At 53.6% G+C, this 25715-nt stretch overlaps 2 protein-coding genes across 2 annotated transcripts; one reads left to right on the plus strand and one right to left on the minus strand.

Moving 5' to 3' along the window:
- Positions 1 to 44: 44 nt before the first annotated feature.
- CIAO1 (cytosolic iron-sulfur assembly component 1) lies at positions 45 to 2635 on the plus strand. Its single transcript, XM_049831486.1, has 7 exons — positions 45 to 238; positions 554 to 702; positions 792 to 903; positions 1074 to 1162; positions 1355 to 1556; positions 1660 to 1747; positions 1834 to 2635. Exons 1-7 carry the CDS (start codon positions 100 to 102, stop codon positions 2072 to 2074), a joined length of 1020 nt encoding a protein of 339 aa, XP_049687443.1. The 5' UTR covers positions 45 to 99; the 3' UTR covers positions 2075 to 2635.
- A 95-nt stretch (positions 2636 to 2730) lies between these two features.
- On the minus strand, positions 2731 to 25710 carry SNRNP200 (small nuclear ribonucleoprotein U5 subunit 200). The gene is made up of 45 exons (XM_049831478.1): positions 25526 to 25710; positions 24734 to 24897; positions 24134 to 24305; positions 23662 to 23854; positions 22119 to 22174; positions 21405 to 21503; positions 20944 to 21096; positions 20355 to 20454; positions 20029 to 20165; positions 19053 to 19136; positions 18650 to 18823; positions 17041 to 17178; positions 16742 to 16897; positions 16205 to 16375; positions 15753 to 15946; positions 15023 to 15146; positions 14487 to 14636; positions 14191 to 14301; positions 13486 to 13617; positions 12920 to 13108; positions 12204 to 12401; positions 11546 to 11698; positions 11339 to 11419; positions 10941 to 11024; positions 10075 to 10181; positions 9725 to 9843; positions 9302 to 9456; positions 8949 to 9138; positions 8557 to 8730; positions 7796 to 7956; positions 7294 to 7521; positions 6764 to 6955; positions 6504 to 6682; positions 6159 to 6310; positions 5748 to 5856; positions 5441 to 5549; positions 5057 to 5246; positions 4750 to 4914; positions 4382 to 4503; positions 4104 to 4247; positions 3837 to 4013; positions 3574 to 3734; positions 3397 to 3478; positions 3212 to 3304; positions 2731 to 3094 (listed from the first exon to the last, which is right to left on the minus strand). The coding sequence occupies exons 1-45, from the start codon at positions 25568 to 25570 to the stop codon at positions 2951 to 2953; spliced, it is 6411 nt and encodes a 2136-aa protein (XP_049687435.1). The 5' UTR covers positions 25571 to 25710; the 3' UTR covers positions 2731 to 2950.
- Positions 25711 to 25715: the final 5 nt, after the last annotated feature.

Genomic DNA, 25715 nt, shown 5'->3' on the forward strand with positions numbered 1-25715 from the left:
CAACCCCGGCCTCCCCCTCCGCCACCGCCCCGCTTCCGGTCGAGCGGCGCTTCCGCTTCCGGCGCGCTGACGTCACGCCGCGCCGCCGGCAGCGTCGCCATGAAGGAAGCCTTGGAGCTGCTGTGCCGCGTACCGGCGCATCCCGACTCCCGTTGCTGGTTCCTGGCCTGGAGCCCCGGCGGAGGGCTGCTGGCCTCCTGCGGCGGCGATCGGCTCGTCCGGCTCTGGGGAAGGGAAGGTGGGCGGGGGCGGCGGCGGGGGGGCGGGGCCGCATGGGGCTAAAGGGAGGGGCTGCAGTGAGGGGCGGGGCTACGGTGAAGGGGCGGGATCAGAAAGAGGATGTGGTGGGGGCGTGGCTAGAAGGGAGGGGCTGTGGTGAGGGGTGGGGTCAGAGGGAGGGGCTGCGCCGAAGGGGCGTGGCTATAAGGGCTGTGAGGGAGGGGCTGTGGCGAGGGGGCGGGGTTAGAGGGCGGGGCAGCTTGCAGGCAGGGGCGGGGCTTGGGGCGGGGCCTGTCCCCCGCGGGTGGGCAGCAGGGTTGTGCCCCCCACCCAGGGTCGGGCTGGTCCTGCCGGGCGGTGCTGGGCGAGGGGCACCAGCGCACGGTGCGCAGGGTGGCCTGGTCCCCCTGCGGCTCCTACCTGGCCTCCGCCAGCTTCGACGCCACCACGTGCATCTGGAAGAAGCAAGAGGATGGCTTTGAGGTGAGAGCCCCCCCCACGCACCCCCTCCAGTCCCCGACCCCCTTCCCCGTACCCCCCCCACTCCTCACCTCTCTCCTCTCCCTCCCCAGTGCGTCACCACGCTGGAGGGGCACGAGAACGAGGTGAAGTCGGTGGCCTGGGCTCCCTCCGGGACGCTGCTCGCCACCTGCAGCCGAGACAAGAGCGTCTGGGTCTGGGAAGGTGAGGGGAGAGCGGGGGGGGATGGGGGGGAGCAGCCCCTGCCCCGGGCACCACAAGGGAGAAGGGGGGGGGACGACAATGGAGAGGCCTGAGCCGGGACACGGCTGAGCCAAAGCTGACCCCCAGCCCCAGCCTCCACTCTTCTCACTGTAACAGTTTTCTCGCTGCAGTGGATGAGGAGGAGGAATACGAGTGCGTCAGCGTCCTCAACTCCCACACGCAGGACGTCAAGCACGTGGTGTGGCACCCCAACCAGGAGGTAAGAACTGACCCTGGCTGGGGCGACCCCAGTTTCCACCCCAGACCCTACCCCAGTGCTGGGAACGGGCCTGAAAAACGGCAACCTGGTCCTGTTCCGGCTCCACCAACCTCAAACCACGGGTGAAGAAGGGCAGCTTCACGTGTGCAGGCAGCTGCCTAGCGCCAGGTTCATTCCTCTGCCCTCCCTCAGCTGTTGGCCTCAGCCAGCTACGACGACACGGTGAAGCTGTACCACGAAGAAGAGGATGACTGGGTGTGCTGCGCCACGCTGGAGGGCCACGAGTCGACAGTGTGGAGCGTAGCCTTCGACCGCAGTGGCGAGCGCTTGGCTTCCTGCAGTGATGACAAGACAGTGCGCATCTGGCGCCAGTACAAGCCGGGCAACGAGGAAGGTGAGGCTCCAAGCCCGTCTTACGTGCCGCAGTGCTTGGAGCTGCGCATAACCAGCTGGGGAAAAGAGCGGGCAGGGAGCCAAAGTTTTCTCTTGCTTTCCAGGGGTGGCTTGCAGCGGCACCGACCCCACCTGGAAGTGCGTCTGCAACCTCTCTGGCTACCACACGAGGACCATCTACGACGTGGCCTGGTGAGTGGAGGGAGGCTGGGGTGGAACTGCCCGGCTCCGATTTCTCGGCAGCGTGGGTGACCCAGCTGGCGCTGCCTCCGCTCTAGGTGCCACCTCACCGGGGCGCTGGCGACGGCCTGCGGCGATGACGCCATCCGAGTCTTCGAGGAGAGCGCGTCTTCTGACCCGCAGCAACCCACCTTCAGCCTCGCTGCTCACGTTCCCCGGGCGCACTCGCAGGACGTTAACTGCGTGGCCTGGAACCCGAAGGAGCCGGGCTTGCTGGCCTCCTGCAGTGATGACGGCGAGATCGCCTTCTGGAAGTACCAGCGCCCTGAAGTTTGCTGAGATGTTCAATTCTCTTGCGTGTTGTCCCCCCTATGCAGCAGCGGGACCCTTCAGCGCTGCCACCAGCATCCGACCCCATGCCAGTGTGGAAAGCAGGGCAGGGAAGAGGGTTACCCAACTTTTCTGCCTCATGGGCTGGACTTCCGCATACCCAGGACCATGGGGGTCCCACCGGCCTCCCCAGGGATGCAAACGGGAGCGTGGTGCCTTTGCCGGGATCCGGCTGGCTTTCGGAGACAGGGCAGGACGTGCTGCCCCGCTCCTTCTGCCCCCATGCTGAATAAATCTGTGCTCTCCTGGCCAAAGCCTCCGGCTCTTCCTTTTGGTGCTGGCACTGGTGCACACCCGTCACACCCTCGGGGTGTAGGTGCTCCCCCAGAAGCTGCACGAGGTGGCAGAGGAGGACAGGCCTGCCAGGGAGCTGGTTTTACACCTCACGGTGAAGCACAGCTCCAAGGGAAGCATTTAGGTCTGCTGGCCCCGGCATAGTGCTCCCAGAAACGGCTACTAAGCTAACTCTGCCTTAATTAGTTCTGCTAACGAACTTTTTTGCGCCCCACAGTGAAGGCACAGAGCTACCCGGTGAGTAGCATCAGGGTTGTGCCCGTTTCCTCCTCCCCTTCCGCCCCCCAGACCCAGCAATGCAGAGGGCAAGATGGGTCTCAAGATTTATTCCAGCTGCCGCAGTTAAGCTTCTGCGTGCAGCTCCTGTCTAAAAAACACTGTACAAAACATCACCACCTTAAAAAAACAAAACAAAACAAACCAGGAAAATACACAGAATCCACAAAAAGGGAGGCGACACAAAGCGCTACCGCGGCTGGGGTGTGGTGGCTGAACTATGGGGGGATCCTCACTGGGCCCTGCGGCCCCACGTTAGTCGGAGTCGCTGTCGCTTTCCGCCTCCTTCACGTCCACGCTGAACTTGTACTCCTGGTCGCAGCCCATGTAGGCGTCGCTCATGAAATACAGCGTGTAGTTGTGTGTCCCTGTAGCCGGGGCCACGAAATCCAGCTTCACCTAAGCAGCAAGGAAGAGCAGGTGTTGGGGTGGCAGCAGGCAGACGGGACACCCGTCCAGCACGCTCAAACCATGTCCGTTTGGGTGCCAGCCGCCCCTCTGCCCGGTCCCACTCACCTTGGCTTTCTGCTGCAGCGTCAACCGCTTGATGGAGATGAGGCTGTTGGATTTGGAGTCGCCGATCACCACCCACCAACCTTCCTCACGTTTCTGCCAGAGGGTAACAGTTAATGAGCTGGGGGCAGCGGGGGACAATCCTCCCATACTTTTGCCACCCCAGTGTCACCAGGTTTGGTACGTACCTGTGGGAAAAGGGGAGCAATGACGGGCCCGGTGACCTCCTCTTCACGCTCCAGCTGCACCAGCACCACCACGGGCCCACCACTGTGGCAAGAGAACGGAGACCCCAGGGTCAGGGCATCCCCGCCACCAGTGCTGGCACAACAATGGGGGGACCGCACCGCCCCTCCCCGCCTCACCTGCGGATGCTTTCCTTCTCCACCACCTCGTAGGAGAGCTCGATGTTGGGGTAACGGTTACAGAAGCGGGCAACGTCTGCAATCTGGGCGTCCGAGAGCTGCAGCAGGGCGTTCCGGTCCTCATCCTCCATCTCCATGATGTCAAAGACGCTCTCCACCCCCTGCGAGGAAAAAGTTTTGAAAAAGTTTTCAGCCCTGCGCTTACCCTCAGTGGGCTCCTCAGTGGGCGAGGGGAGGGCCACAGCACTTCCCCCCAGCTTTACCTTGTCCGTGCAGCGCTTGATGTGCTCAGAGGTGAAGTGAGGCAGCTGCTTGAGGTAAGAATCCTTCGACCACATGGCCTGCGTCACCATCTGCGCCAGCTCCATGGCAGCAAGCGCGGGGCTGAGCCAGCCATTGCTGGACAGCACGTCCACGCAGGCCTGGATCAGCCGGATAGCCTGGATGTGAGGGGACAGGGACAGGTCAGACCGCGGTGACACAACACAGTGACAGGCAAGGCGGGCAGGTTTCCACCCTCCCCGTTGTACCTTGCTGAGGATTTCCTCGGTGTCCGACTGCAGCTCAGCGCTCAGCTGCATGCGTGACAAGTGAGCCTGCAGCAGGAGGTTGGTCTTGACGTGGGGATCATTGAATTTGGGGTTGGTCAGCTTGTGGGGAACTTTTTGGGCCAGCTACGGGGAGAAATGATAAACCCATCAGTGCTTCAGCCCTACAGAGCCAAAAACACGGGCAGCTTCCTTCCCCTGACCCTGCAGGAACCCGCATCCGTCCCCTCCGACCCCAGATCTGACGCGCTGCCGCTCACCTGCCGCAGCAGGTTGTCCTCATGGTGCCTGATTGGGATGTTCTCGTACTCTGCAGCGTTGGAGATGATTTCAATCAGCCCTCGCACCTTCGTCTTGGCGTTGAGGGACATGCTGAAGAGCTCTGGGAAAGTCAGAGAAGTAGAGGGGTCAGGGGAAACGAGACAGCATTACGCCCCACGGTACGAGAGACACCTTCAGACGGACAACACGCAGCCTTGTGCTAAAGGACAGATTTTAAGCACCCGACCACACACACGGCACCTTTTCTCCATTGCCTGTGGCACAGGGAGCGACGCAGAGAGGGGACAGAGAGCAGGAGTGCCAGTGAGCGCTTGCATGCGGTATCTGCCCCTCGCAGAGCCCTTACCGATGGTGGTGTAGTTGATGTAGTAATAAGCGGCGATCATCCCCAGGTTCAGTGGAGCCACGTCCATCTCGTCCTCAATGCTGATGCACTTGGACTGCTCCAGGTCACTGAGGGTCTGTTCCACCAGCTCAGAGAGGTGATCCGAGAGATGCCTGTGGGACACACCTGCGGGTACAGCAGCATTGCGGTGCGGCTCAGAGACTCCCCAGGACGGAGAAAAGCTCCTCTTGCGAAAGCAGAGCCCACAGGCAGAGGATCCCCAATATCCTCCAACCCCGTATCCACCAGTGCAGACCCCTCTGCTCACCTTGCAGGTTGTAGTAGTTTGGATTCTGCGTCATCCTGCGATACAGGAACGTCCAAGTGAGGTAGTCCACCGCATCCTGCTTGTTTTCAATGGTCTTGGTGACAATCTCGGCATTGAAGTGATCGTGCATGCAGTGGTCCAAGTGCGACTCCACTGGCAGGGGCTCATAGAGGAATTTCTTGAAGAAATCCTACAGCAGGGCAGGAGTAGAGGGAAGGGGTAAATAAACCCCAGCACCTCCAAAATCCAGGAGCACCTCCCAGTCAGCAGGGCTCCGAGTGAGGGTTATACATCCAGCCTGCCCAAAGCTGGGAGAAGAAATCCACTCCCCAAGCAGGAGACAGACATTCACAGGCCAGAAAGGGTGCCCTGCTCTTCACCCACCTTCTTGGATCCCTGGCACATGATGACACAACGGCCCTCGTCGTCCTGTAGCGGACGATTAGCGTGGCCCACCATCTGCAGCACGTCGTAGATGGGGTAATCCACGTACCTGGGACACAGAGAGAGAGTTAACGAAGCTCCACGGAAAGCTACCGCCACTCTCCCACAATTCCCAGCCTCTGCCTGGACAGGGATGAAGCCCTTTGGGATTAGGGCCTTGTTCCTCCATGCTCAGCACAGCCTGAACTAGCAGGGTAGATGCCAAGGGAAGCCACGGCCGGTCTTGCCCACAGCGCAACACACTCACGCGTGGATCTTGCCGTTGTAGTACTGCGTGTCCATGATGATCACCAGGTGAGCGGCGATATTCATACCCCAGCAGAGGCTGCGAGAGGCAACCATCACCTGAACTGCACCTGAAAGGTGCACAGGGAGAGCAGTCAGCCCGTGGGCAGAGCATGTCTCTGGGTCACAGAAATTCAGGGCGGGGAGAAAGATCTGGGGGTTCTGTGCTTGAGTAGATGGATCTCAGCATACAGGGAGGTCCAGGAAAGGTGTTGAAGTTTAAGATCGCAGCCTTTTTGGACCCGGGAGACACAGAAGTGACACGAAGCTTGGGCAAGCTGTTACCTCCAGTCCAAAGACTGTGGGCACTGCCAAGCTCTGGGGAAAAAGGTTTATGGTTGGAAGTGGTGTGTTCCCATCCCACCCTGCTCACCGGAGCTGAAAAGCTGCTCCACCACTCGCCGTTCCATGGCAGTCAGCCCCTCGTGCAGGTAGCCTACCCCGTTCACGAGCGTCTCCTTCAGGGTGTTGTCGTTCAGCTTGTCCAGGTACGGTACCAGATCCTTCTCCGCACAGTGCAGGAACCTGCCCAAGAAAGGGAGTAAAGAGACCGCTGCCAGGCCCAACAAGCCTGTCCCTCCCCGATATCACAGCAGATACTCGAATGACATCTAACGAGACCATTTCCCATCACTAGTTCTCCCTCAGCCCGGCCAAACAGCCCAAAAACTTGCTCCTACCTCAGTCAGAGGAGGGACACAGGCCACATCATGATTACCTTTGCCTCTGGACATCCGAAGCGCACGTGGTGAGGATGTTGATGGCCGTGAGCCGCGTCTGCTTGCGGGACGGGACGAAGACAATGACTGGCTTTTTGGGCGAGTGCTTCATGATGGCATGGTAGACAGGCTTGGCCATGGAAAGCAAGCGAGTCTGTGTGTGGCTGATGTTGAAGCCCTACAGAGGAAGAGGAGCAGGCAGTGACACTGTCTGGAGACCAGGCAGAAGGGAAAGGAGATGAGGTTGCCCAAACCCTACCTGAATGTGCAGCTCCAGGGGCACGGGGCGGACGTTGGGGTGGAAGTTGAAGGTGGAAGTGGCACTGCAGCCCAGCCAGTGAGCCACGTCCTTGGCGTTGGACAGGGACGAGCTAAGGGCCACAATGCGGATGGGTCGCTCGATTTGGGAGGAGATGTAGCGCATGCGAGAGCAGATGACCTCCAGCACCGGCTGCAAGCGGGAGAGGGCAGGTTATAGCAGGAACAGGAAGGGAACCCTGAGCTCTCCGCACTGTGGCTGCCTCTCCTGGCGGAGCTCCAGCCACTTCAGCCCAAGCACTCTCACCCACAGAGACCCTGGGAGATACCACTCCTGAGCTTCCCCAAGGATATGGCCCTCCTATCCCAGCCCATCCTGCAGCCTGGGGAAACTCCCAACAGGAGAAGCTGACCTCAGACCAGATATTAGGAGTGAGCAACAACCTACCCCACAGCGGCTCTACTACCAAGACCAACGCGATGACGAGCATCGCTTATACGAGCAGCTGCCTCCTCCCCTCCCAGACGCACCCCATTTTCGCCCCCAATGAGATGCACTTCATCCACGATGAAGAGGTTGACGTTCTGGACGTTCTTGCGCTGCTTCCAGCGTCGTGAGAGGATGTCCCATTTCTCAGGGGTGCTGATGATGATGTTCCCTTTGCCCAGCAGCTTCAGGTCAGTGCTGGTCTCCCCCGTCAGCAAGACCACCTTCTTATTGAGGCGCTCCTGGAACTTTTCGTACCAGTCCAAGAAGACCTGCCAAAAATGCAAGTGATGCTGCTGTTAACCTCAAATTAGAACAAATCCTACCAAATCTCTAAAGACACACACATGCACACACTGACATCAGCAGGTCGGCAGTGGGGTGGTGTCTCTTTGCTCCCTCAGAGAGACCACAATTAATCAAAGACTCTGGAGTCATCCTGAGGGACATGACAGCAAAGAAGGGATGAGGAAAAGTGAAACAGGAGATGAGGAAGCTAATCTAAGATGGGGTAAGCTCCAGTTCCCCGCAGGATGCCGGGCTTACCTGCTCTGCCAGGGCCTCCATGGGGGTGATGTACACGCAGCGTCCCTCCGAGTTCTGGAGCAACATCCTCAGGATGGCAAATTCAGCACAAATGGTCTTTCCGCTTCCCGTGGGGGCACCCACAAACACATTGTCGTCACTGTTATAAACTGTGTTAAACACTGGGGACAGACAGACAACACAGAAGAGAGCAGTTTAAGGAAAATCTCCATGGATTTCTATCAAAGCTCTAGAAACAGGCAGGGAAAACACAGCCCAGACTCAGCCCGCGCAAGGTGGAGCTACAGGAAAGGCTGTTTAAGAGTTTTAGCCCAGGATCCACGGAGCAAAACAGGTTCTAGTCTGTCACAGTAGCTTGTAAGTGTCAATTCCCCTCTCAGGCAGAGAAACACAGACAGGGCAGCTTTGGTTTGCTCACAACTCCACCCATACAAGCAGCACAGATGCAGAAGTTTGGGGACAGCCGGCTGTGTGAACCTGAGCCATGGTGTTAGCACAGAGATGGCTTCCAGGAGCAAACCTGCTGCTCTCAGACAGCCCCGGACCAGCTGCTTGATGTATTTGAGGAACATATCAAAGATACTCTGGCCCATGGAGAAAGACTTCAAGCCATCAAAAGAGGGGATACACTATTTGCTACAGAAGTTCCTCACATTATATGAATAATCCCCACAAAACCAAGGCTATGGGACTGTGAATACCAAAGGGGCCAGGACTTGCCAAGGGGCAGTTTGGAGGAGGTGAGCAGAGGCAATACCCACCCTGAGTCTGGATAGGGTTGAAGAAAGGGAACTTGTCCTGGTAGAGGCTCTCGAAGGCGCTGTTTCGCAGAGCTGACACAGGCAGCGGCTGCAGATCCAGCAGTTCAGTTGGAGGAGGGTACTTCTCAGGGAGGATCAGGTGGCGGAAGGAAACGGGCAGCTGGGTCTCACAGGCTGTCAGACACAGGAAAAAACATTTTTATCTCCGAAAGCACTCCAATGGTTTCATCTCGGAGATCCCTTTGCCAACAGGATCCCCAGCCCTGCTGTTACTTGGATGTCAGAAGTCTTTTCCCCAGCACAGCACTAGGAGAGGGACCTAGGCACCCTCTGACACCCTAGGGAGAACAGCTGCTGTATAACCAAGCTGCTCCTGGAAGAACGAGACTTACAGAGCCAGCGGTCGGAGACCACTCGGATGAAGTACTGCGGGGGCAGCGGCTCAAACACAGGCACAAAGAAGGTGACGAGGTGCTCGTCCTGTGCGTACTTGGCTTTCAGCAGGAAGTACTCGTGGTGCAGGATCACTTCGCTGTCCACATCCTCCACCAGGATCCAGAAAGCTTCGGATGAACCATGTACCTGAGCAAGGGCAGCCGTTACCTTTGTATCATAGTCCAGATTCCCCCCACTTCCAGACCTCCAGGAGCTGAACACCAGCCCTCCCACAGAAATCCTGCCCCAGAAGTGCCCTCCTCCTCCCAGCACGGTATTTAGCCTGGTGCTATTTAGCTGCACAACTCACCTTTTCATCCCACTGGAAGTCAGGGGCAATGGTGAGCTCTACTTTCAGGGTCGAGCGGGTAATGGGCTGCAAGTGGACCGAGAGCTCCAGCTTTGGAAACAGATGAACGTATTTGTGGATTGTCTTCCCCATCTTGGGCATTCGGATCAGTTCCCCTGCAACAGGAAGGCACTGCTGTCAGGACAGATGGATAACAGGGTGACCAACAGCTCCCAAACTGAACAGTATTTGCTATCAGCAATCCAAGCAGCCAGAAGGTGCCAGGGCAAAGCCTCTGCCCTCCTCAGGCTGTACCAAGACCCTCACCAGTCCTGCTCCTTCTATCAAATAGGAACAAGGCCCCCAGACTCTGGGTCAAAACACAGCAGAGGAGAACAAAGAGGCAGACACCTCTCCCTGCCACATTTGCCCGTGTCTGCGTACCTATTTCATTATGGTTCAAGTCGTAGAGCCGTTCAAACGGGAAATTCTTCTTCTCAATTTTCTTCACCACTTCTTCAGGCAGTTTCTTGAACTGGCGCAAAGGGCACATGGACTGCCACCTGCCAAGGACACCGCAGGGTGAGACAAGCAAAGAAACGGAGACAAAGCCTTCAGAACATGAGGCTCCCCGTGCTGCCGAAGACCAGCTCTTGGCCAGACACACGCGGCAGCTCCTTTACACCCCAACAGGTGCAAGCACTCTCCTTCCCAAATGCTGCAGACCTAGCCAGCCTATGCTGAAGGATCTCAGCCAGCCTGCAATCAGAAAACACCTCTGGGATCTCACTTACATTCGTTTGTCAATCATCTTGCAGAGGTTAAGAGTCTTGTCAGTGAGCTGGGCCCAGCCACGGTTCAGGACGATCTCAAAGATGGCCCGCATCAGCCGCCCAGCAGACTAGGGGAACAGAGAGCAGCTCTCAGAGCTTGGCTGCAATCATCACATTTAACTCTTCCTTCCTTTCTACCCATTTTCCTGCCCAGCCACAAGGTAATAGAATGGTTTGGGTTGGAAGAGATCTTCTAAAGATCATCTAGTCCAACCCCCCTGCCATGTGCAGGGCCATCTTTCACTAGATCAGGTTGCTCTGAGCCACATCCAACCTGACTTTAAACACTTCCAGGGATAGAGCATCCACAGCTTCTCTGGGCAATCTGGTCCAGTGTCTCACCACCCTCATCGTAAAAAAATTCTTCCGTATATCCAACCTAAGTCTACACTCTTTCAGTTTAAAACCATCATCCCTTGCGCCATCACTACAGATGCTGGTAAAAAGTCTTTCCCCATCTTTCTTACAAGTCCCCTTTCAGTATTGAATTATACTTAAAAGGTCGTTCATCCCAAACACCTACAGGTGGAGCAATTGCTCGATTCCCAGCCTTGGGAACTTGGCCTTTGTGGTAGAAGAATAAGACTACACTGTAGTCCTCTAGCACTGAATTATTTTGATTACCAATTGGAGACTCCAATGAAGAGCTAATTCCCGTCCCGATAGGAGTTAGACCTTCTCACCACTTACAGCTCTAGTTATTCTCAGTGAACTATGACCACAAACTACATTTCTGAGGTACAAATAGTTGTCTGAGACTGAGACATGGCTGGACTGCACACACCTAAATGGAAACAGAGAGGCCCCAGTCACGTTTCCTCACTCACCTGGGTAACGTACACCATGTCTGCCATGAGAGCAAATCCTTCCAGCTTCAGTTGGGAGATGAAGGCCTGGAGGAGCACGTTGATCTGGGGAAGCAGAACAGAGAGGCTCTCAGTGTCCTCCGCATCAGCGCCTGACCCCGGTGGGCTTTGAGGCATAGCAGGACAGAAGTGATCAACAGGGACTGACTGTCCTATGCCGCAGGACAGCAAGCTCAACCAGAGACAAGAAGCACCTGCAGCTCTTTGAGGATCTCTGACACAGTCCAGGATGTCCCACAGAGGGAAGAGAAAAGACATCCTCCCCAGAGTGGCATTTACCATGACAGCTCTCCCACAACGATCACTGCTCCCCGCAAGACAGGTGGAGAAGTCCCCTCGAGGGGGCAGGCAGGGCTCACCTTGGCACTGGGCTCCTCTATGCTCTCCTTCACTGGGATGGGAACTCGCTCCAGCAACTTTTGAAGCTCGAGCTTCTCCTCCTACAGAAAACCAAAGCAGAAGAGATGAGAATGGTCCCTCACGGCGCTAGCTCTGCATCTTCCCCTGCAGCACCAAGACCAATGCCTCAGGGCTGTCTCACTTGGGACGGGTGTCTGGCTCCATACCTCCCTCACGGTGATATTCCTGAACTCCGAGGACAGCGAGAAGACCCGAAACAGCTCGATTTCACTCAGGGTGGGTTTCAAGAGCTGATTGTAAGTTTGCATCGTCTCATTGGTGATGTAGTAGTGGCTGGCAATGCGGCCCAGCTCTGTCACCTGCCACAAGGGCAACAGCCAGAGTGAAGCAGCAGCAAAGACACCTGACTGTTCATAGCACATAGACAGAAGGTGCTGAACGGGAACTAGGCTGCAGCAGGGGAGATGTCTCCCGAGAAGCTAAGCATAAACCCTCAGGCTACAAATCACCCGGGAAAGCTGCTTTTTACCTAGCACACAATTCCATACATCACAGCCTCCCCTTTCTCATCTTGCTGCCTCTGAAGCAATGAAAATGTAATGGGAATGTGAATTTGCTTAGGAGGCAGCAGCAAACACACAACAGTAACAGACTGAGGGTCAGGTTTTACACCAGCACTCTCTGTGCCAGCAAACAGCTCCCTGGAATCACAGACATGCACAACACCAGGTCTGAATAATGCGGCATCATTCCCTGAGATCTGTATTTAATCAGGGAAGTGCCTCTTGCACACTTTCTCTCAGCCAGAGGATGCTCCTGTCCAGCTCTGCTTGGTCACAGCACCTTTCCCAGGTCCCATCTCACCTGGAAGTTCCCCGTCTTCTTGTCGTACTTCACCAGGTTGTTCTTGTCCAACATGAGGGCTGCGGTGTGAACCAGATCCAGGCGGCGCTGGTCCAGCAGCGGATCCCCCTTCAGATCATCGTGGGATATCCCGTAGAGAGTGGGGGAGCGCAGCATTCGGATGTACAGGTAGGTATAGCCCAGCCAATTCACTGCATCCTGAGGAAACACCAACACACCTTAAGAGCTGACGAACACGCCTCACGGCAAGCAAGGGCGACGCTCCGGCTCGGAGTCCAGCGCTCCCAACACTAGCATAGGACACAGTAGGCTGAGCCCAGCTGAATCCAGACGGGTCATCATTAAACCAGAGCTTGGAAGCCCAGCAGTGCCTTCTCCACTAAGGAATGAAAAACCAAATAACCCCATCTCCACAGGCAGACTTTTCCCCAGCATCCCTCCCCATGTGGAGAGCTCTGTCTGCTCTGAATTACAGAAGCATCTACCCACTCACCTGACACACCAGCCAGCCTTACAGGAAGGTAGCTCTCACGGCTCCCCTTCTGAATCCTAAGAATTTGCTCCCTGGACAGCAAAGGTTGTAAATTTCTTTGCTCCCGTACAACGAGGGCATCTTTCCCCAACACTGATCATCCTTTGGTCCCTGCAATTCCCACCAGCTCTTTGGGTGCAACAAAGGGCACGCGTACACGGGGAAAGCAAAGATTCACACTCGCCTTTGCATTCTGGACATTGCCGAGCACAGTCTCTGCATTCAGCATGTCTGGGAGCTTCGACACCATCTGACTTTCAATGGGGAGCTGCTGGTTGAGCAGGGACAGGTAATACTGCAGCTCACCGTGGGATGTGATGAGGATCCCCTCTCCTTTGGTATCGTACTGAGGCCTCCCAGCACGCCCCAGCATCTAAGAAATGAGAAGGTGATGTCAGCAAAATGTAAAAGCTTTTAGCTTGGCAATTTCTCCTTGCTGCCATGTCCTGGGGCTTTACTGCCAGATTGCTCAATCTGCTGTTACTTCTAGCTGGCAGGAGACACAGAAATATCTCAGATATGTCTGGGCAAGATACTGGGAGAGGAATCATTTGTCCTCTTCTCCTACTGATCTGCTTCTCCTCTGCCCTCGCAGCAGGGCTGTTCCCAGAACAGCTGAGACAGTCTGACAGTAGAAACCAGGGAGTGACTACACTGAGAAAATACAAAAGCAGACATCAAATGTGCCTCTGCAGGAAAGGAAAAATCCTGCCTTGGGTCCCAGCAGCATCTTTGTTAACAGAACTTCACCTGCAGGATGTCCAGAGCACCCAGCTCGGTCCAGCGCCCTTTCTCAGGGCTGTACACCTGCGTCCCCTTGATGATGACAGTGTGAGCAGGGAGGTTCACACCCCAGGCCAGTGTGGCTGTGGAGACCAGCACCTGCAGGAGCAAAACAGCAATCAAAACCAGGCAGAAGCATCTTCCTAGGGAAAAAAAAAAGGATCTAAAATGCTGGTCCTGACATTCGAGACACACACAAAAGGGACAAAGTCTGAGAACTGTGACCGTCTCGACAGCTCAGCAGAGGAAGCTCAGATAAACAGCAAGATCTTTGCCCGTATTTCCCAGCTCACTGCATGACCCTGAGAAAATCCTCTGCCTTCCATTTATAATGCAGCCAGGAAATCACTTGGATGGGTTTCTTCCAAAATGGCAACTTTGGGGATGATGGCCTGCTCTGGGACAGATCTCTAACTTTAAATGCTCAGCTAGGCCCAGGGGAGAAGTTCTTGCCCTCTCTGCTCCTGGCTGTGTGCTTTTAGTTTCTATTCTTTACACAAAAATCGAGACTGCCTTCATCAGGCATCAGCTTCAGTAGAGCGGGATGACGGTTGGCTATGCTTGATCCTCTTGATTTTGCCCAAAGGGCTATTGGAAAACACGACTCAAACATTTCTTGTGAAGTACCTACCCCAAACAAATGTGCAACTCCTCCTGGGAAGTGAGGCTCACCTGAATGTGCTTGTCAGCAAACAGATCCTCCACCAGTGTCCGGTCCACTCGCGTCATCCCGGCATGATGAATGGCAAAGCCGTAAGGAAGGAGGTCCTTCAGCTCCAGGTTCTGCAGCAGAAACACAACCAGCTCCAGGTTTTCCACCCGAGCCAAGTAACACCCGGGAGAAAAGAAGCAACAGAAGGTAGTGCATATCCTAGAGGAAAGACTGCGAAACTGCACAGAACTGGCAGCATCTTTGTAGCTGTGCTCCTGCTATCGCTGCGTCAGAACAGCCCTGGCCGGGCAGTTACCTTGCACTGCTCAGCTTCAGTCCTCAGGACCTCAGTAGAGGCTGAGCCCTCCCGCAAGAAGAGGCCCAGGGTATCCTTCTCCAGGCACATGTCCCTGATGGCCCGGGCAGTCTTCCCGGTCTCCTTCCTGGAGTGCACGAACACCAACACCTGTTAAACAAGCAGATGGCACCATCGCTGAGAGACAAATCACCATGGTTGCAGTTAGCGAAGATGCTTGACCCAACCTGCTCCTGGTGTTCAGGGTGGGAAGAGATCTAGAATTAGTCCAGATGCCCTGTGAACCATGCACAGAGCTCCTGATTTAATAGGGTAGCATCACAAAACCTCCCTCATCCTAAAAGGATATATTAATCAGACAGCTGGCACAAAGAAAAAACCTGTGTTCCTTCCTCTCTTGGCACCGACCACCCAAACCTACCCTCTTCTCCACTGCAGTGTTTCTGAAGCAACAGAAGCAGCTCGAAAGAGTCTCACCAGCAACAGACAAGCACGAGGATTAAGTGTGTCAGGAACAATAAAATAAAGTATCAAACCTGGTTCTTTCCAGCATGCTCCATAATCTTCTCATAAACAATCTCATTCATTATCTGGAAGCGTTTGATTGCTTTCTTTTCTGTAATACCCACATAAGTCTGCTCTAGGGGCACTGGTCGGAAGCTATAAGGAAAAAAAAAACAACAAGTCCATAAGAGAGCAGAGGAATGGAGAAACCCTGCTGCAAAGGTCCTGTAAAAAGGCATCCTGTATTTTCTGCTACCAAGTTCAATACACCTCCTTTGTGCCTCAAATGAGTCAGAGATTTGATGGCTCCAGTTCTGCCCAGTTAGATTAAACAGTAGGGGACAGTAACATGTATTCCCGTTTCCTGGAATCCATTTGCTACGCACACACTCAGGGAGCAAAAATAGTGTTTCAGGAACTGCCATAATCCTATTTTCGGCTTCCTTCAAACAGCTTCTGCAGCACACAGGTACAGCAGAGTTTATCTGCCTTCTCTAAAGCATCTTCTTGCAAGTATGACATTGCAGGAAGCCTAGCACACGTTCTGAGGTTGTATTTAACTGCTTCAGTCCTGAACCTGCATTTACCAGCACATCTAAGAGCAAACAAATGCTTGTTGAAAGTAGGCTGAAGGCCCGGTGAGACTCTGGCTCCATCTGACAGATAAACACTTAACTGCCTCCACAGGAAGCAGGTCTTTCCCAGCTCTCAACAGCTACCCACCATCTGACCGTAAAGGTCTCTCCCAGCTTTCCATGGTACCTGTTATCAAAATAGAACAAGCCTTTGGCCGGGTCCACTCTCAGGAACGTAGCCACGTCCTCATAGTTGGGGAGGGTGGCACTCAAGCCAACGAGCCTCACGTCCTCCTGAGTCATCTCAATGTTGCGGATGGCTCTGGCTACCAAAGACTCCAGGACAGGACCTCGGTCATCATGCAGTAGGTGTATCTCATCCTAAAGAGAAGAAACAGGAACAGAGTTATTCCCACTCCAAATTGGCTCTATTTACCCGGTTTTGTTTTGGTTTCTTAGCAGACCCGCTTATGTGGGCACACTCATCCCACAGCTCAAACGCCCAGTCTCTCCGCAACCAAGCACCAGAGACATCTTCAACCACTAACGCACGTTCAGGAACCACAACACGAAAGACCCAGCGCCCATCATTGCCCCCCTCCTCCACACCAGGGCTTTGCGGGCACTGGCGCCGCTCACCAGGATGACCAGCCGCACCAGCTGGGTATAGGTGCGTTCTCCTCCCTTGCGGGTGATGATGTCCCACTTCTCCGGGGTACAGACAATGATCTGGGTAGCGCTGATTTCCTCCTTGCACAGCTGGTGATCCCCCGTCAACTCAGCCACGTTGATGCCATAAGTCGCCAGGCGCTAGGAGGAAGCCCACAGGCGGTTAAGATGGATAAAGGCACATTCCCCGGGGCAGCATTAGAGCAGCGCAGCCCTGAGACGCTCGCAGACAGTTTCATACTTGTCCCGCTACAGCGCTGGAAGAAATGCGCAGATTTCATACCCCACACTGACATCCAAAGCCCTTATCGACACACACACTCAGAGCCCAGTGAATGCAGACTACACAAACAGAGATTAAAGGCACAACCCAAACTCATCCTCTCCCGACAAGCTTCTGCCAGAGCTTATATCCTTCTGTAAACATAATATAAGGAAGCCACCGCAACAAAGCTCGTCCTCCCCAACGTACAGTTCAAGCAGGGGCAGGACCAAACCTCTCCTTACCTTCCCAAAGCTGCCCACCATCTCCTGCACCAAGGACCTCATGGGTGCAATGTAGATAATCTTGAAATCATCCACGTTGATGGTTCCATCGATATTAATGTGTTTCCCTATTTCTCGCAACATGCACATGAGGGCCACGTTTGTCTTCCCAGCACCCTAGAACGCAAGCAGAACCAGTCCCATCAAATTTGTGTCCTCTCCAGGGTAAAAGTTCACCCACAGCAGCCAGCCTTTTCCACCCAAGCAGGTCATCCTTCTGGATTCCCCATCACAGAGGACCCGAACAACAGGATCCTTACCGTGGGAGCACACAGCAGCAAGTTCTCATCTGACTCCAGTGCAGCGCGGTACAGTTTGCTCTGAATACGGTTCAGTGTTTTAAATCCCTCAAATCCAGCCTGGGCGTATTTGGGCAACTTTTCCACAGAAACCAATTGCTGAAAAGTGAAAACATCAAGCTCAATGCCTTTGTTTCAGTACCTCACAGACTGCAGGGCATATGTGAGACCTCAGAGACACCCTGAGGAGTAGCAGGGTCATGTTGTCTCCAGATGGCCAGAAGAGAAGCCCCATGCCCAGGAACTGTGCAGCAGGTTAGGAAGAGATCAAAGGAGGCTCACTAGCTGGCCCACGCGCTCCAAGGAGTATAAGTTATAGCTGGCTACGCCACCAGAAAAGCAAATCCCTGCTATGTTCTCATGATGGGACAGATCAGACCACATTTCCCCTGCCAGCGCTGATCAAAAGAGGCAATTTATCACAAGACAAGTGATGAATCACTCAGATCTTTGGCCCACACTGCTCATCACAGCAAGGAGGGAGCAAAAGCAGAGCCAGGGGCTCAGGAAAGCAGCTAAACGGGGCATGGGAGCCCTGAGACAGAAACCACCAACACTCGAGAAGTGAGAAACTGGAATTCAGGAACTCTATTCAGACATGTGAAACCTCTTAGCTTAAAATAACGGTTCTTCAAGAAATCTGAGAGGGCATCACAGCCACATCAAAGCCTGCTGAGTCCCAGGCAGTATGTCACGATATAAGCAACAACTCACAGAATGGTAGAATAGTTGGGGTTGGAGAAGACCTTTAAAGGTCATCTAGTCCAATACCCGTCACGAGCAGGGACATCTTCAACCAGGTTGCCCAGAGCCCCGTCCAGCCTGACCTGGAATGTTCCCGGGGATGGGGCAGCAACCACCTCTCTGCGCAACCTGTGCCAGTGTTTCACCACCCTCATCGTAATAAATTTCTTTCTTATATCTAGTCTGAATCTGCCCTCTTTTAGTTTAAAACCATTACCCCTTGTTCTATCACAACAGGCCCTGCTAAAAAGCCTGTTCCCATCTTTCTTATAAGCCCCCTTTAAGTACTGGAAGGCCGCAATAAGGTCTCCCCGGAGCCAGTATCGATACTGGGAGTTGCCCTGACCCAGGTGCAGGACCTTGCACTTGGCCTTGCTGAACCTCCTGAGGTTCACATGGGCCCACTCCTTGAGCTTGCCCAGGTCCCTCAGGATGGCATCCCTTCCCTCTAGCAAATCAACCGCCCCACTCAGCTTGGTGTCATCTCCAAACTTGCTGAGGGTGCACTCAATCCCAGTATGTCATTGACGAAGATATTAAACAGTACTGGTCCCAGTACAGACCCCCCGAGGAACACCACCCCTCACCGGTCTCCATCCAGACATTGAGCCATTGACCACTAGTCTCTGGATGTGACCATCCAGCCAATTCCCCATCCAGTGAACAGTCCATCCATCAAATCCATCTCTCTCCAATTTAGAGAGAAGGATGTCGTGGGGGACCCCGTCAAAGGCCTCACAGAAGTCCAGATAGATGACATCAGTCATCTCATCACTCACTCAACACACCTAATGCTAAATAAGGGGGAACAAAGCAGGTCACCTACCTCTTCGGAGCCAAAAGGCTTCGGCTTCAGGGCAGGCACGTGCACCTCCTCGTAGCCCTTGCGCTGTCTGCGGAAGGAGCCATCGGGGAGCTGGCATCGCTTGTTGGCCATGAAGTGACTACCTTGGGCAAACACCAGATCCTCCAAGTCCAGCACCTGCCGGGGAGCCAGTGCCTGGGAACACCAACAGGAAAGGGGCAAGGATTAGAGAACAACCCTCTCCTGCCATTTTCACTCTGGGACCAAAGGAAAAGCAACTGCATCCAACTGGCAAGTGCCTCTTTAGCACGTTAGGGGCTTATTTGTGGCGTCTTACTGCCCATGCCACTTCAAGCGCTCTTTTTGCACTTACTGGGGATGCTCGTCAGAAGGGCTAGGAATAGATGACTTTAAAGAGTTTTACCTCTCCTCCTTGGTCCAGATCCATGGTCTCCAAGTCAGTATCCATCCGGGACTGACGAACACGTTCCCGGCGAGAGCGTTCCTCCTGTGGGAATAGATGAGAATTCAGCCCCAGGGAAAAGTTGCTGAGCCTCCTCTGTGGACTGCCAGGCTCTCCTGTCACGCATGGCTTCACACCCTGCGAGTCTGTGCAACCAGAGCACCAGGAGCTGTGATTTCTTTCAAGCACAGGCATTCACGAAACCAGAGACAATAATTTTTGGCAGTAGAAACCACTGCCCCCAAGGCCAGGACATAAACCTGCCTTCCAGGAGAGCAGATGAAAGGAAGCAGGGAGTGAAGACACACGAACCTGCAGTGCCTCAGCAAAAGTCCAGCCAGCTGCATGCCAGCAGCGCTCCTCAAACACAGAGATGCCTAACTGGCCCCTCACATCAATATAACCAGTTTTTTTTTCTAGCAACAAAGCAGGAATATAGTATTAATTCCCCCAGAAACAATCCCCAAATCTGTCATGGGACTGCTATCATCCAAAGGCCAGGCAGAGCTAATCCTGCATGCCAATAAACCTGTTGAGTGTCACATTCCAATCCCAGGTAATGAGAAGCTAATCAGAGGTGACCAGGGTGTTTTATTGTGGTGAGCCTCACATCAAGGAGGCCCGGAGGTGAAACGGTGCTGTTACAAGATAGTTAACACCAGTATAAAAATGTGAAACTTGCAGATATTGACATTTTCCTGGAAAAGCGGACATCTGAGCGACTCAAAAATAAGAAGTGGTAAATATATTGTTCTCTCAGCTGAGTCTCAGCCGTCACGTAAGCAACATTTCCTATGGTTTCAAGATCCCAGCTGAGTCAGCAGAACCCTCTCTCACGAACAGCAAACAAAACATACAGCCCAATGATGACCACAGACGGCAGCAAGGTTCCCACAATTTCTCCCCTCGTCCTGCCCAAGGTTCCCTCTAGCCTTACCCGGATAAGATCCTCCTTCTCTGTCTCGTGCAGCTGATACAAGAACTTTGACAGCTCAGGATCTGCTTCCATCTTCCCCATTATCCTTTCTTTTTCAGCTTCACTTTGTGCACTGGCCAGCAAAGTGCAGTACAGGACTGATGAAAGAAAAATTAAAGGATAGCAGGTGGGCCTAAGGGTTGAACCAAATGAAGGGAGCAAAGAACAAGGGCCCAAGCTTCACAAAGCAACACCGATGGCAGTTAAAAAGAGTCGGGTTGTGCTAGAATCATGTCAGAACAGCAGGGAAACAACAAAGTGGGATGGTTAAAGCGAACGTCACTCACTCATCATCCGGTGCTGTCGCAGGACTTTAATGAAGTCGAAGGTGTTAAAGCCCAGGAGCAGAACAAGCTGGTTCTCACACTCACGGTCATCACTTGCAGTCTGGGAGAAGAAACGAGGAATGACCGCGGTGTTACCTCTGTGTCCCGCAGAACAAGAATCCCTGCTTCGTGCTGAACTGAATTCAAGTGGAGCTAAACAGCAGCTACGCCCAAGACTAGGTACCCGATTCGGACTGCAGATAAAAATCCCATCCTCTCTGACTCCCCTTCTTCCCCAGCGAGTCGCGATGCCCAGAGCACACAAGCATCAGCACCAAAATTGGCAGGGAAACAGACCCAACTTACAATGATCTCCCATCAAATGCTGACAAAAACCCAACCATCTTCCCCTTAGAAGAAGGTTTCTGTGAATTAAGACTAATCCCAGCCTAGTCCAGCAGTCATCTGTCTTCCTGGCAAACATGCCACATCCACAATTGCATTTAATTTGAAGAAACATAGGTAACAAGTTGTTGTGGCAAACTCCTGTTTTCCAGACTGAGAGATATGCTGAGACTGCTGCAATCCTGCAGATCAGGTGGCCACTGACCTTCAAGATCTCCAGCACTTCATCTGCCTTCTTCTGGGAAACAATGGCATCATCATAGAAGCGGCTCAGCTGCCGCTGGAGCCAAAAGGCATCGATGTCTCGAGGATGCAGATCCTTCTTCTTCGAACTCATCAGCTCACCCGAAGCCACAAGCTTAAGAAAATCCCACAAAAATGTTATTTTCCTGCGAGAGGAAAGCAGGCACACAACCTTTGTGTTGTGGAAGTGAGCATTTGGGGCCTCTCTCTACCCTGGCAGAGGAGCTGAGAACCAGCAGATGCAACTGTGCAGCTGACAGACCTGTTGATTTTATTAATGTTCATTTTGGCCTCCATCAGACAACAGCTTCAAGGCTCCTCTCCACCCATAAACAACCTTAACTCCATCCATAGACCAACAGGATACCCGACCCTCCCCCAGATGACCCCGAACCATGTTTCACGTGTTCCTCGGTGACTCACGTTGGCCGAGAGGGTGCAACGCACAACGGCTTCGTCTCCCTCCATGTCATCGTCGGACGCCTCGTCACGCACTTCGCCATAAATGTCCTCATCACCTTCCTGTTGAAAGGAGAGTTCCAGTAAATGGCTTTTGCAAACATCAAAAGAGAAGCTTTTCCTCGACAGAAATTATTAATCTGGCAACTCATTCCTGAGGGGAAGCAGCCTGCCTTGTGCTTTCAACAGGAACATCACGCTGTTGTTCAGGTGAAGGACCATGTGATAAGATTATTTCTGCTCTCTACAGAGAGGTCTTGCCAGCGACTCCTCCAACAATCTCGTATTTGTCTCTCTTATCGTTCACTCAGCCTCTTCCAAAAAACAATCTCAGGGAGTGTTTCTATGAAACACTTCCAACCAGTGCATTTGAATTTCTCTCTTCCTCCCGATCTGTCAAGTTTCCCCACGAGATCTAAATATCACCATCTGTTTTCCATCGTACTGACTCATGATAAGCCTTGGATTAGCAGGATAATCAACAAATCCTCCCCAAGCCAGGAAGCGACATCTAAAATAATTCGGCTTCTCCTTCCTGGCAGTGACATCCCAGCCCAAGCTAATGCCCACTTCCCAACATGACCGAGTAAAACGGGACAAACGCTGTCCCTGCGATGTGGCTCGGAGCGAGGGGACAGCGCAGAGACTCCGCTGACACCCTGCAGCCTCATCTCATACCTCCTCATCAGACTCGAACTGCACGTTCACCCCGTATGTCTCATCAATATTGTCATCTGCAAAGGAGAGCAGAGTTAGTTCATCAGAAAATCTGGGCACCACATGCAAGGTTCACAGATCCACACACCCGCCCACACCTCTGCTCATCCAAAAGATGAAAAGAACATGGTTTGGGGGCTTGAAAACTGTCCAAACATTTTTCTGGCTTCTCTGCGTGCACGCTACCTACCCCAGAGTAAGGCTGGGTTTGGCACCACGTGGTGATGCATTTCTTCCCCCTATCTAGGCTCATCTACGAACTCAGGAAGTCTCGCTAGGCCTTAGCATAAGTGTAATGAGCCAGGCAGTTAAGCGTCCCTTGACCGTACCAGGAACTCTTGCATGGCTAAGACAGGGAGCTGCACTGATTGTCCCAAGGACTCCTGTTGCCTGGCAGAGGTTGAGGACAGGAGTAAGAATAATTAGTCATTTCCTGACAACCTTGGGACATATCTCTGTCCTCTCCTGACAGCCCTGGAGCCTTCCTTATCTGAATTGTAACTCACGTGAAACCGTACCAGTGCTACTGGAAACCCAGTAATTTCCTGATGACTAAAGCCAATCATCTCCCAAATCTATAAGCAGCAGTTCTAAGTGAGACCCTTTGGGCTCTCCTGGACCACAGCAGGCTGTGACCAGCAGCTCCCTCTGAGCGGGACGCCTCTGGGAGCTCACAAACTTTCCGATTTGTGAAAATCAGAGGTCTGTCACCAAAAGCCCACACGACCTGGGCTGATTCTCTCCGCTCCTTGAGGCCCAACCCTTTGCGCTCTGAGAAAGACACCAAAGCATTTAACACGAATATTTTCACTGAACTCGAGGGGAAATTTTTAACAGGTATACCTCTTTTACTCACACGTATGATATATCTCTCTGTGTCTTCGTGCATGTGTGGGCACTGACCGGAATATTCTATACCAAGTATATTACAAATATCGCTTTTCAAATTTATATTTAAGTTACTGCTGTGAACTTTATTCAACTGTGAATGAATCTCAGGCTGCTATTATACTCATAATCTCTTTCGATATAAACCACTGACCAAGTCTGGAACTAAAAGTTGATCCAGCCACACCTAGACTCTGACAGGAGTTCAGAAAGCAAGGGGGTCTTCTCTGAACCTCATGACTCAACGGGAGGGTCTCCCTTACCCTTTTTACATTCCCGATCTCTGTACCAATCATGATAAATCAATTCTAACCCCATTTTCCTCGGTATGTTTCTCTCTTAACCTTTTGCATTGTCAGTTTCATAGTTTTCGTTTGATTCTGGCTTAATTTTCCTTTGCCTGTTTCATCCATGTATTAAGTAAGAGTGTGAACCTTGCCATCGAATTCTGTGAAGTCACACTTTTATATACATTCCTGTTAAATCATTTTTGTTAATACCTTGACGATGACTCTTTAAGCAGTCCAAACCACTCCATTTCGCAACACACCAGTATCCTGCCTTTCTGCCAGCCCCGGCCCTGAAGCCGCAGCCCACGACAACACCTCTCCCATACCCATGTTCTGGATTTCCTTGTCTCCACCGTAATCTGTGATCTTCTTCCCCAGGTTCACCAGCACGTGGTAGCGGGTATCATCGGTCTGTCCCAGCAGCAAGTCAATCTCCTTCCGCCTCTCCTTATCGCGCAGCTTCTCGTTCTTCAGTACCGCCAGCACCTCATCGGCGGCTCCGCAGAGGATGTCGCGTGGCTGCAAAAGGAATAACGCATCATACGGAGCAGAAATTTGCTATGTGAAGGGTACGCGGTTGGTGCCTCCTATTTCTGTACCCTTGTATAGGCACTGAAAGGCCAACCCCAAAACAAAGGCACCATTGCAACATCCCCAAGCCCAAAAGCCAGCACCGACAAAGTGAATCCATCCCATGGGATTACTGGGAAGAATTAAAACATCCAAGGGCCGGATCTTACAGGCTTTGAATCCTTTGCTGGAGCAGGGACGCCCGTCCTGAGGCCTCCCCATCCTCACCTGGTCCCCAAGAGCCGCCTGAATGAAGCTCAGCAACACCTCGTAGGTCTCACGGGTTTCCTTGGTTTTGGGTTTGTAGATGATGCCCACCATCTCGTCGATGCCCTCGGAGAGCAGGGTGTAGCCCTTCATCTTGTTGATGTCGTGCCTGTCCTCATCACGCTTCCTTCTCCTGGAAAGAGGGGCAGGGAGGAGAGCGCCTGGGTCAGCCCCGTGGCGGAGCCCTGCTCCTGCTATTTCAACTACGGCTAGTCTCTTTTATTTGAAAAACAAAGGAGAAAAGTAGATGTATTTTAATCTTTCACTTCAATTTTAGTTTCTTGACATGGAACAAGTGACTCCAAATGAAGAAAATAATGTCTCTGCATCTTCCAGGCTGGCGGTTTTCGGTCTGCAGCCCTGTGCTCACACCACCAAAACATTTTCCTCTAGAAAACATTCCCAACACCAATAAATTCTACCCCGTTTGTACACCTAAACCAAATCAAGGCTGCATTATTCAAAGACGAGAATGAAAAATTAACTACCCCGAGTGTTTTTCACTCAAATACAGTTCTTGGTCAGGGCTCTGCGGCCCCTCGGCTCTGAGCTCGCACTCACTTTGCTCGTCTCTCCTCCTGCATCTGTGGTTTGGTTCTCTGGGCCTTGTCCCCCATGCGGGTCCCCTCCAGCTTGCCCACCAAGGACAGGACCTCTCCCGTCGGCTCATCCCGCCGGGTCCGATCGATCAGTGAGCGGTCGGCTTGGAGGACAAGGTTGGAATTCTGGGAGAAAACAAGAACGGGAGCTGATGGGGGCCAGGAAGGAGCTCACGTGGGTCTCACTGTGGGTCCCATCGGGGCCAGGGAGGGGACCAGCCCCATCCGGGACCCACGGCAGGTCTACTAACCACCACCCATGCACTGTTTCTTGTAACACAACGCTCTCCGCGTTGCTCGAGGCGCAAATAATTTGGGTTTAATTAACCGGGGTGTTATTTAACCCCCCTGCACCACCACCACCACCAGGCACGGGTTTAGACTTTAAACTGGGACTGAGCCACTCGGCCACATCGGGGCCCATCACTCCTTGCCCGGGTGCTCTGTTACTTCTCGGTGCCGGGAAAATTCCGCTTTAAGGGGTAAAAGGTCCGGGAAAAAAAACTTAAAAGTGGGGTTTAGTCCCCAGAAAAGCTCCCCCCCCCCCCCCCGATCCCGGTAAAGTGCCGCTACACCGAGCTCTCCTCAGGCAGACCGCTCTCACGGGAAGAACCGGGGCCGCCACGGACCCGGGGGTGGGTTTAATGACACCTCCTGGGTTAACGGCACCGGGGAAGGGGAGAGCACCGGAGAGATCCCGGTACCGGACCGCTGAAGCGAGGGAAGCCCAAGGGCCTTCGGGGGCCGCACTCACCGCCTTGTACTCGTACTGCAGGCTCCGAGCGGTCACGTCCGCCATGGCACCGCCGGGCTGGAAGCCGCACCGCCGCCGTGCACCGGATCAGGCCGCGGAAAGGAACTTCCGGGGCAAGCGGAAGTAGGTACCGGTCCCCGTCCCTGCCGTGACGGCGCAACCCGGAAGCGCTTCCTCTCGGAGGGGTGCC

The sequence above is a fragment of the Accipiter gentilis genome, chromosome 28 (assembly GCF_929443795.1).
Source record: "Accipiter gentilis chromosome 28, bAccGen1.1, whole genome shotgun sequence".
NCBI lineage: Eukaryota > Metazoa > Chordata > Aves > Accipitriformes > Accipitridae > Astur > Astur gentilis.

Excerpts from the sequence above, each read along its gene's own strand:
- CIAO1 (XM_049831486.1), top strand. The coding sequence starts at position 100 with ATGAAGGAAGCCTTGGAGCTGCTGTGCCGCGTACCGGCGCATCCCGAC. Across the intron at positions 239-553 it reads CCGGCTCTGGGGAAGGGAAG|GGTCGGGCTGGTCCTGCCGG; the intron begins GTGGGCGGGGGC and ends CCCCCCACCCAG. Across the intron at positions 1,748-1,833 it reads ACCATCTACGACGTGGCCTG|GTGCCACCTCACCGGGGCGC; the intron begins GTGAGTGGAGGG and ends CCTCCGCTCTAG.
- SNRNP200 (XM_049831478.1), bottom strand. The coding sequence starts at position 25,570 with ATGGCGGACGTGACCGCTCGGAGCCTGCAGTACGAGTACAAGGCG. Across the intron at positions 18,824-19,052 it reads ATCTGGACCAAGGAGGAGAG|GCACTGGCTCCCCGGCAGGT; the intron begins GTAAAACTCTTT and ends TGGTGTTCCCAG. Across the intron at positions 17,179-18,649 it reads AGCCTTTTGGCTCCGAAGAG|CAATTGGTTTCTGTGGAAAA; the intron begins GTAGGTGACCTG and ends TTCACTTTTCAG.